Source organism: Lampetra planeri, chromosome 27 (genome assembly GCF_965212315.1).
Source record: "Lampetra planeri chromosome 27, kcLamPlan1.2.h2, whole genome shotgun sequence".
Lineage (NCBI taxonomy): Eukaryota > Metazoa > Chordata > Hyperoartia > Petromyzontiformes > Petromyzontidae > Lampetra > Lampetra planeri.
Window position 1 is genome coordinate 5,363,820 of NC_136133.1, and position 13,121 is coordinate 5,376,940.

The 13,121-nt window shown below is 44.2% G+C and overlaps 1 protein-coding gene across 48 annotated transcripts in view; it reads left to right on the forward strand.

Annotated features, from left to right (window-relative positions):
* Nucleotides 1–4,608: 4,608 nt before the first annotated feature.
* LOC144728057 (cadherin-related family member 5-like) overlaps nucleotides 4,609–13,121 on the forward strand; it is a 48,359-nt gene continuing 39,846 nt past the window's right edge. For all 48 annotated transcript variants that reach the window (XM_078607291.1, XM_078607296.1, XM_078607295.1 and 45 more), the window contains exons 1-6: nucleotides 4,609–4,751; nucleotides 8,147–8,253; nucleotides 8,749–8,763; nucleotides 8,968–9,170; nucleotides 10,134–10,193; nucleotides 12,286–12,369. In XM_078607291.1, coding sequence (XP_078463417.1) covers nucleotides 8,199–8,253; nucleotides 8,749–8,763; nucleotides 8,968–9,170; nucleotides 10,134–10,193; nucleotides 12,286–12,369 — 417 coding nt within the window. In that variant the 5' untranslated portion in view covers nucleotides 4,609–4,751; nucleotides 8,147–8,198. The remainder of the gene's footprint in view (nucleotides 4,752–8,146; nucleotides 8,254–8,748; nucleotides 8,764–8,967; nucleotides 9,171–10,133; nucleotides 10,194–12,285; nucleotides 12,370–13,121) is intronic.

Here is a 13,121-nt window from a genome sequence, read left to right on the forward strand (position 1 = left end):
AGATTCATTAACGACTACCAGAGAATCCGTGAGGAAATTTGGGCCCATTCACCAACGAAGACCATGAAAACCGTGAGGGACTTGGGCCTATTCACCAACGAGTACCAGGGAATCTGTGAGGGACTTGATCCCATTCACCAACGAGTACCAGGGAATCCGTGAGGGACTGGGGACTATTCACCAACGAGTTGCAGGGAATCCGTGAGGGACTGGGGCCCATTCACCAACGAGTTGCAGGGAATCCGTGAGGGACTGGGGACTATTCACCAACGAGTTGCAGGGAATCCGTGAGGGACTGGGGCCCATTCACCAACGAGTTGCAGGGAATCCGTGAGGGACTGGGGCCCATTCACCAACGAGTTGCAGGGACTCCGTGAGGGACTGGGGCCCATTCACCAACGAGTTGCAGGGAATCCGTGAGGGACTGGGGCCCATTCACCAACGAGTTGCAGGGAATCCGTGAGGGACTGGGGCCCATTCACCAACGAGTTGCAGGGAAACCGTGAGGGACTGGGGCCCATTCACCAACGAGTTCCACGGAATCCGTGAGGGACTGGGGCCCATTCACCAACGCGTACCATGGAATCCGTGAGGGACTTGGGCCCATTCACCAACGAGTAGCAGGGAATCCGTGAGGGACTAGGGCCCATTCACCAACGAGAAGCAGGGAATCCGTGAGGGACTGGGGCCCATTCACCAACGAGAAGCAGGGAATTCGTGAGGGACTTGGACCCATTCATCAACGAGTTCCAGGGAATTCGTGAGGGACTGGGGCCCATTCACCAACGAGTTGCAGGGAAACCGTGAGGGACTGGGGCCCATTCACCAACCAGAACCAGGGAATCCGTGAGGGACTGGGGCCAATTCACCAACGAGAAGCAGGGAATTCGTGAGGGACTTGGACCCATTCATCAACGAGTTCCAGGGAATCCGTGAGGGACTGGGGCCAATTCACCAACGAGTAGCAGGGAATCCGTGAGGGACTAGGGCCCATTCACCAACGAGTACCAGGGAATCCGTGAGGGACTTGATCCCATTCACCAACGAGTACCAGGGAATCCGTGAGGGACTGGGGACTATTCACCAACGAGTTGCAGGGAATCCGTGAGGGACTGGGGCCCATTCACCAACGAGTTGCAGGGAATCCGTGAGGGACTGGGGCCCATTCACCAACGAGTTGCAGGGAATCCGTGAGGGACTGGGGCCCATTCACCAACGAGTTGCAGGGAATCCGTGAGGGACTGGGGCCCATTCACCAACGAGTTGCAGGGAATCCGTGAGGGACTGGGGCTCATTCACCAACGAGTTCCACGGAATCCGTGAGGGACTGGGGCCCATTCACCAACGCGTACCATGGAATCCGTGAGGGACTTGGGCCCATTCACCAACGAGTAGCAGGGAATCCGTGAGGGACTAGGGCCCATTCACCAACGAGTTGCAGGGAATCCGTGAGGGACTAGGGCCCATTCACCAACGAGTTGCAGGGAATCCGTGAGGGACTAGGGCCCATTCACCAACGAGTTGCAGGGAATCCGTGAGGGACTTGGGCCCATTCACCAACGAGAAGCAGGGAATTCGTGAGGGACTAGGGCCCATTCACCAACGAGAAGCAGGGAATCCGTGAGGGACTTGGACCCATTCACCAACGAGTTCCAGGGAATCCGTGAGGGACTGGGGCCCATTCACCAACGAGAAGCAGGGAATTCGTGAGGGACTTGGACCCATTCACCAACGAGAAGCAGGGAATCCGTGAGGGACTGGGGCCCATTCACCAACGAGAAGCAGGGAATCCGTGAGGGACTGGGGCCCATTCACCAACGAGAAGCAGGGAATTCGTGAGGGACTTGGACCCATTCATCAACGAGTTCCAGGGAATCCGTGAGGGACTTGGGCCCATTCACCAACGAGAAGCAGGGAATTCGTGAGGGACTAGGGCCCATTCACCAACGAGAAGCAGGGAATCCGTGAGGGACTGGGGCCCATTCACCAACGAGAAGCAGGGAATCCGTGAGGGACTGGGGCCCATTCACCAACGAGAAGCAGGGAATTCGTGAGGGACTTGGACCCATTCACCAACGAGAAGCAGGGAATCCGTGAGGGACTGGGGCCCATTCACCAACGAGAAGCAGGGAATTCGTGAGGGACTTGGACCCATTCATCAACGAGTTCCAGGGAATCCGTGAGGGACTGGGGTCCATTCACCAACGAGTTGCAGGGAATCATCCACTAGCGGATCTGTAAATCCACTGGTGGATGATTGCCTCCCAACACAGTTGCCGGTCATGGGGATAATTTGGCCATACTTCACCATGCTGGTCAATGGGGGTTGGTGAAAGGGGGCCGGCAGCAGGACCGGTTCAGATATCTCTTGCCACTGATGACAGCCGTGGAAAAAAATGATTCGGTTTGCTAGGTTCGTATCACAATGGGTTAACCACTGCGCCACCGCTCCCTTAAGAAAACATGTATTTTAATTAAAACTGATCATTAACGTAAGTTATCGCGTGAACACTATATCAATGGCAATATTTGTTTGGGATAACTCAGATTAAAGGTTGTATGTTTAAACAATTTTTTTTAATACTGTACCAGTTAAGTCAACAGTCTTTAATCAGGCAATTTATTCTGCTTGTTTAATCACAGGGTATTGCCATACAATCTCTCTCCAGTGTAGACTTTGACAAAGGCTCGTGTGAGTAGTTTGTGAACCCTTGACCACCTCTGCAAGTTGAGTGCTAAGCCAAAGACGGGAATGTTTGTTGCATTATAGTACATCCTCTCTAGAACCGAGCCTGTGTGTTTTGTCGTGGTATTAAAACTAAACCATTTTTTATTTCATAAAGGTAAGGCCCACCGAGCTATATAGCTCTTTTTTCAGAAGCCACTTGGCCACAAGTGATAGCCCAGCGAAATGGCTTATCATCACGTCGAAATTTATAGCAGCCAAATACTCTAAACGCATGCTTTTCGAAATGTGCAGGGAAAAATCGTAGGGCCTGGAGAAAGATCCACGCGAGCAAGCGAACTCCAAATATGGTAGCCACGATGCTCCTGCATACCAAGTAAGAGAGTTAACATCTCACCACCTCGTGGGCTCACTGGCATTTTGCTGTAAAATGTCGCGGTTCACTCCCTTAATTAAGACTCCGTCAACGCATCATAAGTCACGCCCGCTTAATACACCCCTGTCAGTCCACACATTCTGCCACACATTCGTCCATGCAGAACTCCTGCAACCTCATCCTTCTATTAACGCCTAAACACCCTTCTCCCTTCAGCCCACGATTAAAACCTACAAATAAGTCATGATTTGTATTGTACACCTCCACTCCATTGTCTCCTCCAAGCATTGTGAACAATGCTTAATATTGATTTGAAGCTTTCGTGACTTCAAGAATCCATACTCTTTGGTTCAATCGGTAAAGTCACGTAGGTAGAAAAAATAATAGATCACGACGTTTCGATCGTAACGTAAGCAATCGTCATCAGGCGTCATCAGGCGGATGACGATTGCTTGCGTTGCGATTGAAACGTCGTGATCTATTATTTTTTCTACCTACGTGACTTTACCGAAAGAACCAAAAAGTAATGCTTAATATGCTTATGCAATCGAGTAAAAAAAAATTCTGATGAACACAAAATATATCAACATTTCACCAACTTCAGACGATGATGTCTGCTGATGTAAATGGGCATTCTCCTGAATTTTTTTCATCTTAAGTTTAAGAACAGAAGAGGAAGCAGAATTATTTTGGCCATTTTCAGCAGCAGCAGCTCCTGATTGATGACATATTTGTGAATCCTCTTTGGCATATCGCTTCGGCTATTTCAGAACCTACAGCATTCAGAATGTGCTGAGCCAATACCTTCAAATATAGTAGCAAATCATTCAGTCACGACGGCTTTAACTTGGCTGTCAACAAATTACTTTTCCTCTCAAAACGTATGTTTATGGAACTTTGACATCAATAAATATTGAACATACATGCTATTAGTGTAGGAGTTAAGTCTCAGTTTGTGGACTGATTTCATTGTTAAACATTGATTTGGGGAGACGCAAATATCAATCGTGGGTTGCTTGTTTTCATTCCTTTCACAAATTAAACGTGTTGTCATAACGTATCGTGCATAATGTATGTGATACTTTCAGTAACAGATCTTGGTGAAGTTTTACTTAGTTAATGAGCGTCATCCCAAAGAGTTTGTGCGCATGATTAACAACTTGACAGGAGGTTGTAGTTGTATTCACTATTCAGATCACAGGCCACATCACAGGAATTATCGTGCTTCCACTACTGGCTGTCCACAAACCGTAGAGATGTCCAACACTCGATAGAAGGTGGGACGCTCAGTGGTTCTGTTGCCACTGATATTTACGGCTATTTTCAACTGGTCAGTAAATGTCCATTGCTTGGGATTCCATTCAACGCGGTCTGCCATTCTTCACACAAAGCAGCTCTCACACAGACAAGCCTGTGCAGAGGTCCTTGTCATCCGGTAAGCCCGGGGTGTGAAACAACCGGATATCTTTCAATATGGTTAATTATTACTATGAAACGGCACACCGCTCAAAGTTGTAAATCCGACCTTAGTACTCTTGAACCCAAAAGCTATCAGTTAACCGTTAACCATCTGCTTCAAAGAGCTTTAAAATTTACTTCCTTGTGCCACAAGGCCCATTTCTCTATACGCTGTGAAGACGGACTTTACTGAAAGAAGCTATTTGGATAATATCGTCAAATTCACTCGAGGTGAGTCTCTTCAGTAATCACTCTATATTTGATGTCATAACGCGAGAAAATTATACTTCATATCGACAGCTATATTTGTATCGTATCTTTACACGTTTTCTTTTTTACGAATGACTTGTTATCAACCTAAAAGCGCAACGCAACAGCAAGGGGTGGTAGTCGTGTGCTAAAATAGCTAACGGCGTTGGTTGGCTCAATGTACGTCGTGTACACTGAAATGCATTAATTTATTAACAATGTTACGTGTCTGTCACATTGGTGAATATATATTGTATGTATGTATGTTGAAATTATTTCGCATTGTACGTAGCCAACCGTGCTAATTGGAGGTGCGGGGGGAAGGACAATATTTGTTTTAATTTTTGGGCATGACGTCTGCCGTCCAATATTGATTTTAATCCCAGATCTACAACTGTCCGTTATCATCTATTTACAATATTATGCAACAATTATGTACGATCAGAAAACCCCTTCTATCCACATTTAGCTTTACCCACAATACCGTTTTTTTGTCATCGGGGTGCACGATTAACCCATTGTCCATATAACCGGATAACTCCCTTGTTCCACAAATTGGCGGATAAGAGAAGTGACAAGATATCCCTGTTTATAGGTTGGATTTTTACTGTCAGGGCCTCATCTTGCGTAGTTGTGCAGTTCCCATTTACAAATAGCGCCCATTTCACCAGTGGTGAAATTCCACATTCCTATGGCAGGTGCAATTTTATTTATATATAAGCCAAGCAACTGTTGGCTTCCCACAAAGTGGTACCTATTTTGTCTTTTCTGGCTGGATGATGGACCTATTCGGCCCATCACATCGGGATTTGTGAGACAAGCGGTCTGTCACAGCACCAGCCTATCGATATTGTTTTTGTTAGAAGAGGAATGTGTGATCGCTCATTACACCTCGTCGTGCTGAAATAATTACGGATAACAACGAATTACTTTCGTCGGAGTTAAGAGTTAAAATGGCCGCATACCACTGAAAAAATGACGACACTTCCCATGCATTTTGCTAGCATTGTACAAATTATAATCCTAATCATGGTCGACCAGAGGTTAGTGGGTGTAATAAAATGACGAAATGATATAAATATGCACAGTGCATTCACTGTTTTACAATTTGACACAAATAAGAGGAATTAGGGTTAGGCCTAGAATTTAGGTTTGTGGTGAGAACATTCTGGAAGGTTGTGCGTAAGGCTAACTGCACACGGCGTGCCTTTGATAAACTTACATTTACAGGGGCACATTATGGTCAGTGTTAAATTTGGACTGAGGTGTTATTGGAATAGTAAACGAGTTATTACGTAGAACCTCAATATGCTGCCGTGTGTGGCAAGCCCAAACATTTTCCACGCAGCGGAAATTACGTTGGAGTAAAATAAGTGAAAGAAAAGCTTTCGTTTTCTTAACATATCAGTGGCTTTTGATACTTAAGTCATCCTAGTAGTCTCAATTGGATCTTACCTCGTTAATAAGGGTCATCAATCAGGCCTTCTTATTATCCATAATATTGCAAACACGCGATTAAAGATAAAAGGAGAGTATTGTTTTCTTCCCAATAACAGCAGAGCTCTCAAGTGTCACGCAATGAGCATGACCCTCTGACAGAAACTGTGCTGAACGTCACACATCTGCGAGGTGTATTAATAGTTATGTAGTAAGCAACCAAAGCATAATACAGATTGCAAGCGTGGTAACAGCACACGCTTACCACAACAACCTGCTCTCCTCCCTGGTGACGTTTCAATCAGGTCTCAATTTGGGAAAAGAATCAGCATCGGCCCCATTCCCTTCCCCATCTTGCCACGCTCCAACCCGACAGCGGAGGTTGGGCGGGTGGAGGGGGCTAAAACAAATACGGTAATACCCCGATTTACGTCGGGGATGCGTACCTGAAAGGTGCGATGACGAATTTTTAAACAACGTCAATAAAAGCGGTTTAGAGGGTAGGTGGAGGCGAAGGCGGAGTGAAAGGCGGCAGATACGAGAGAGGATGGTGGTGCTGTCAGCGACGTAAGTGTGGCTTGAGGTGACGCAAATCGGGTAGCGGTGTTCATAATAAAGCGACGACCCATTTGTGAAAGGACGTAAAAAGGGGAAGACGTAACCTCTGGGCTGTCTTACACATTAGCAGTATCAACTTGAGAGCTCCGTAAAAGGATTCATATTGCACGATATTTTATCGTATAATTTGTCCATGTAACATATCCATTACCACGTCTCACATCAAATGAACTCATATTGATATCAATGTGTACCGCATCATATGAGTACTGCACCTTGTAAATTAATAAGATGGTGGCCCAAAAGGTGGTAAACCAGCTCACAAGGGCAGCCAGGTTCTGAGAGTCTAATCGTGGATATCGATCGAATCAGGGGGTTTCAGTCAGTCTACTTTGGCTCAATTCACTTTTGAACAGTTTCATACAACGGTTAGTACTGCTTACTCTTTGGTTCTTTTGGTAAAGTCACGTAGGTAAAAATAAAATAAATCACGACGTTTCGATCGCAACACAAGCGACCGTCATCAGGCGGAACCGATATGGCAGGACAACTGCTGATTTAGGAGAAAGATCTGCTAACAACAAGAGCTTGTAGAGGGTTTCGGTGGGTTCAACCCCAGGGGTAAGTGGGCGGAGCTAGAGTCCACCAAAACCCTTTATAAGCTCTTGTTGTTAGCAGATCTTTCTCCTAAATCAGCAGTTGTCCTGCTGTATCGGTTCCGCCTGATGATGGTCGCTTGTGTTGCGATCGAAACGTCGTGATTTATTGTATTTTATACCTAAGTGACTTTACCAAAAGAACAAAAGAGTATAGATTCCTGCAGTCGCAAAAGCTTCAAATCAGTACTGCTGTATGAAGCTCAAGTTTCTAGTTCATACGTGACTTTGCAGATGTGATTCAACATAAAACTACCCAGCTAGTTGATTATCTTGTGTTAACCTCCGGTCACTTTCTCACCGTATTTCAATTGCATCTTTGTAATTCTGTCATCGCTACTGCGCAGTCATTTCCCCAGAAACGTCATGCCTCGATACGTCCAACCAATGTCAAAGATGAATTTCAACAAACTTGCTGTTCCCTCTAATCCACATTGCAGGAGGGCACGTTTCTTTGCGCCATTCTCTCCTTGCACTGCTTGACTTTGAAACTCGTTTCCATGATCTCTCCTTCGCTCAACTCCTATGATCTCCCTCAATTCCACAGTCCAATGCGTCAGTTCGTAACTGACGTGCTATTTACACAATAGCTCTTGGTTGCTGGCCACTTTGCATTGTAGGCTGTCGGGCCTGCTCTCAGTGTCTGTGGTATGGAACAAGTAACTCATTGTGACGTGTGGTCACCTGGTGTTTTTATTGCTAAAAGGTGATGCCCTCTCTTCCCAGGTGTCTTTGGCTGACAAGTTGCAAAGACGCTGGTGGGACCCTCCCAAACAAAATGGCACTCCGCCCGTTGGTCCTCTGTCTTCTATTTTCTTTAATGCTCTGGGCAGGTGAATGACGCATTCACGCAAGCACCCGATGCTTCGTTTTGAAGTTTTGAAATGAAACATCTTTGAATTGTATTATGTTTTCAATTAGATTATTTCATTTCTCCATTCAAAGCTTATATCATGTTACATCTGGAAGACTTCATTGAAAACGACATTTTGTGTGAATTTTCTCTCGTCGTTAAGTAGATGCCCTTGCTGGGGGTTCGGTTCGATGTGGAAATTTACCTGTTTAGGATTGCGGGATCGAGATAAAGCGACATAGAGCTGCTGGCCGTGCGAGAATATCGCCGTCTGCAGATCGATTCCAACGTAATCGAACGTCTGTCCCTGCGACTCCGTTGTTCATGCAGGGGGCGCGTAGGTTTGCAGCGCCCCCTGCATGAAACGACGGAAAGTGCAGCGTTCATCACAGATGGATAAAGTTGTGCGCTTATATAAGAGCATGAATGTTTAGTTTCAAATAAACAAATTCTAATTTTATTTTTTGTTTTTCAGAATATACGGATGCAGGTAAGACTCCTCTTTGTTACAACAAAATAAACGTGTAGATAAAAAGTTAAGTGTTAATCCTTTACCACGATCGTGTGATTTTGATTGGTTCGCGATACTGCTGTTACTCAATTATCATTGCTGTGTTCTGTAAATTCTTGCTCGATTGTAAAATGCATTCTTACGTGATGCTAACTCTATGCTGTTTTTGTATTTCTCCATCAGCTCCCTGCGATTTTAACTATACAATTAATTCAACGATATTTAATGCAGAAGTCACTGAAAATTCAATAAACAATTCATCATTTTTCAACATACCTGTTGAAGGAAATATACCAGGAATTGTTTTAACCTTGATACCAAATAATATTTTCAAATTGCAAGGTAAACAGCTGCTAGTGGCTGATCAAACAGCCTTGGACAGAGAGGTAATCACAGTCACAAACATTACTGCAGCTTAAAATCTGTTAATGCACATGCACCAAACCGCTTTAGAATACTGCCGGTCTCCAAGCATTTGCGTCGCTACAGGTCGACCGTATCACGGGATCCTATAATATGCGGCGCACAATGGAGGTTAGACTGGAAATCCGCAACAACTTTTCCACATCTTCACACCTGTGCGATGTGCCACGGATTTCTGGTGGAAAGAGCCGCACGATCCCATTAATTCGCAAAATAAATTACGAATTATAAGGGAAGTACACATTGACTTGTAGCCCCATTAATCCATGATAAATATCAGGATTACAGGAGACAATTGTTATTCTAATACCCCAATGGAGCGGCGACCCCACGGTTCACAGCAATTCCCATAATGCACCAGGAGGAAACCCCTAGACTCAATGAATTTATACGGATTTTGTATTTGTTTTGGAGGGTGGCTCAAAACTTTCATCCACGTTAAAGTCGCAGTTTAAAGAGGCTAATTCCTCCTTAAATTCGTGAGACACTACCTTCGGAATAATTTATATTTTTAGCGCGACAAGGCAAACTAATTTTTGTAGATTATCGGAGTGGCACGGCTAAAATCTCATGAAAATATGCAAAGTTTTACATAGGATTTTTGGAGTAACATTGCGGTACATAGCAGCTTACAGGCTTAAAGAATGCCACCCACCCAACTCACAGAGGATTAATGGTTTATATTGTAATCATTGGTAACTATGCTTAGACCATCAACTCACTGCACTTCAGAACGTAGGTTAATCACACGTGGCTAGCTGGCTTAAAATCATGAATTTAAGTGGTGCAAGCTGAGCTGAAGAAGAAGACTGTGACATTGGAGGCACCCAGCCACCTGACAATTCATATTATTTTAAATTACATTGTTTAACTTAATACATCGGTTGCATTAAACTGCTATTTCTCTTTTTTTACAATTAAAACAGACACTGGGAGAGACTGCTATTCTCAGGTTGACATGTGAATTTAATGGATTAATAAATCAGGTAAGATATTTTACATACCTACATCACAGATGAACAATATATGCAGTGATCACAGTTGTAATGTCTGCAGTGTTGAATCAAGGGCACCACATGCCCAGTCACTACATTGCAAAGGACCTTTTGTTTGACCGACTAGAAGGGCCAACATTAGCGCTGCACGGTTTTGGAGCTGGATTGACTTACCAATGATAGGTGCCAGTGGTGTCAAGATTACCTTCTGGAGAGAGGGCTCATGAAAAATTCTACAGGCCAAGAAGGGCAGAGGAGGGACACTCACAACGACTAAAGTGTCGATCCACTAAAGCAGAGTAAGATGACATATCCGGTAATGCAGTGTTTGCATCTGCTCTCTTCTCAGTCAATTGGCTTGTAAAACCTGGGCCTATCCTGTGGTCTCACTTTACATGGCCTCATAGTCAGTGCCGGACTAAGCTGGTGCGGGATCTGTAGCATGTGTTATAAAGGGGCCCTAAATAAATAAAAAAACACGTAAATATTAAAACACAAATTTTTAAGTTGCATAGTAAAGTTATTTGTATTTTTTCATTTGCTATACAGCCAGATAATACGACAAATCGCTAACCTCAAACACCCAGTCGTTCATAAAAGTTGAAGGCGGTATAGTACTATAGTAATAGAGCAAGTGCAGAATCTCTGAACCGGAATTGATAGCAAAGCATTTAGCGCGGGGCCCTTGAAAGTGCGGGGCCCGTAGCATATGTAGCTACTTTTGCTACTAGGATCATCCGGCACTGTTCATAGTGCACGTAGCCAGGCACAAGAGCTGTAGTAATGTCGTTGGTGTGCAGTGTAGGACGTGGTGGATTAGTGGTTAGCGCACAGAGCTATGAATAGCGTTACCTGAGTTCGATTCCTACCCATGGTTAACATCAGTGGCTTGGGCGCAGGTTTTTAATGGGCCTTGAAAACCACTTTGGAAGACGAGATAGGAGATGAGTCGTTGTAAAAAATGGGATATTTGAGGCAGGAGTGCTCGGGGCTGGACCTGAATGAAGTATCTCAAAAAAGAGTTGTAGGCATTTTAGGATATATTTCTGACACAGATGCTAGGAAATAATTGGCAAGACAGTATATGTAATGAAGGGAACATGGCATTTAAGTATTATAGATATAATCAGGCAAATGAGTTTTTGCTGGGTTAGGAAATTTGTGTAGGATGGATGGGAGCTGGTGAACGAGATAGCATTTGGAATGAGGTTGGCGACCAAGCGGAAGACCTAAGACCAGATGGCAACTATATTTTGAAGATCCTATCATTTTTAAATATAGATGACATTTAAGTGAAATAGAAAGCTGATAATAACAATATCAATGACTACACTCTAAATCCCAATGAAGTGAAGAACTTTGAGGGGAGTGAATAATAATCATTACAGAGCAATCCAATCAGGCGACAAAATAGGTTTTCAAATTTTAAGTTACGGGGAAAGCCTGTACAAACAGGTGAGTTTTAAGACGCGATTTAAAATGAGCACACTGATAGCCATTGGATTTGTATAGCATCTAAAGCAACAATACTGAGAAAATATAACACATTATATGATACTGCATTGGTAGGGGTGCATAAGCACAAATAACAAAACACTCAACACATTTGCCAGAAACACTGTGGCCTTAATATGTTAAATATATAACAGGTGGCGTTTTGGGCAATGGCCTTCTTGAGATATGTTTGCTTTTAAGGCAGTGTTTGACGAATGCGTTCGCGTTTTCTGAGCCCATATAAGATGTTCAAAATTGTGGCCAGGATACCTTGAAGATTCATACATGTATTATAATGCCCATTTTGAAGCTTCCATAAAGCCAAATTCAATCACTTTCCCTGTATGTTTTATACCTTTGTTTTACTGTATATTGATCCTTACATTTTGCTCTCTTACAAAACTGGGAGCTCAGAAAATAATTATTCAAATCAGAATATGTTGAGTGTCTTCAGTGTAACATACTTTAGCTGTTGAGAAAATAGTTGTTTTTGTTAAGAAAAATGTAACAATCATTTGTTGTTATACAAGTTATTGTTGATCAATCTTGTTTCCTCAAAAATACTAATTGTCTACTTTGACACTTTCAGGCTAGAATTGCAGTAAAAATTCTCGATGTCAATGAATTTGACCCAGAATTTCAAGGTACTCCTTATATGTGGCATATCTCCGAGGTAAGTACAAGACGTAGCAGCACTCTTTGATCAGAAAACTCATTAAATGTTTTTTAAAAAGTTCAAACAAATTTGTGCACTTTGAGAGCAGCTGTGTTACTTGAGCTACTTTGCAAAGTTCAATTAAAAAGAGCCATTTCCCAAAAACACATTCTCCATTTCACAAAGATGCACAGCTCAATGTCACAAATAGAGCCCGTCATGGTTCAGTATCTGTATTTATAAATCAGGGAATAGTTAGATATACTGTATATGTAGTGCTGAACTTTACGCGGACATCTTCTTCATTTTCTGTCGTCACTTTATTTTCAAACTCCGCACATTTAATCACCAAGACTCCAACGCGTTCTCCGCTCGCTCGTCGCGCTCCACTCGCCTCGCTCGCTCCGTTCCCTCCCTCTCTCTCTCCGTCTCTTTCTCCCCAAACTCTCCTCTCTGCTTCGCCCGTCTCACTCCGACTGTCTCTCTCGTCTCCGTTCCACTGCTAGCCTATACTTTTTCTCCTGCTCCGCTGCTAGCCTATTCTATCTCACATCTCTTCTTCTTCTTCAGTTCCGCTCCATCTCCGTCCAGCTCCCAGCACAACTCCCCATCTCACTCTGACGCTCCCCTATTTATCCCCCTCCTCATTAATGACCAATTAATTAACCAGCGTCTCCCCCCCCCCCATGCCCCGCGCCCGCGGCCCCCCGTTGCCCCCCAGCAGCACCTGCTTGTCCTAATACGACCCCACTGTCCATTACCCACACGTG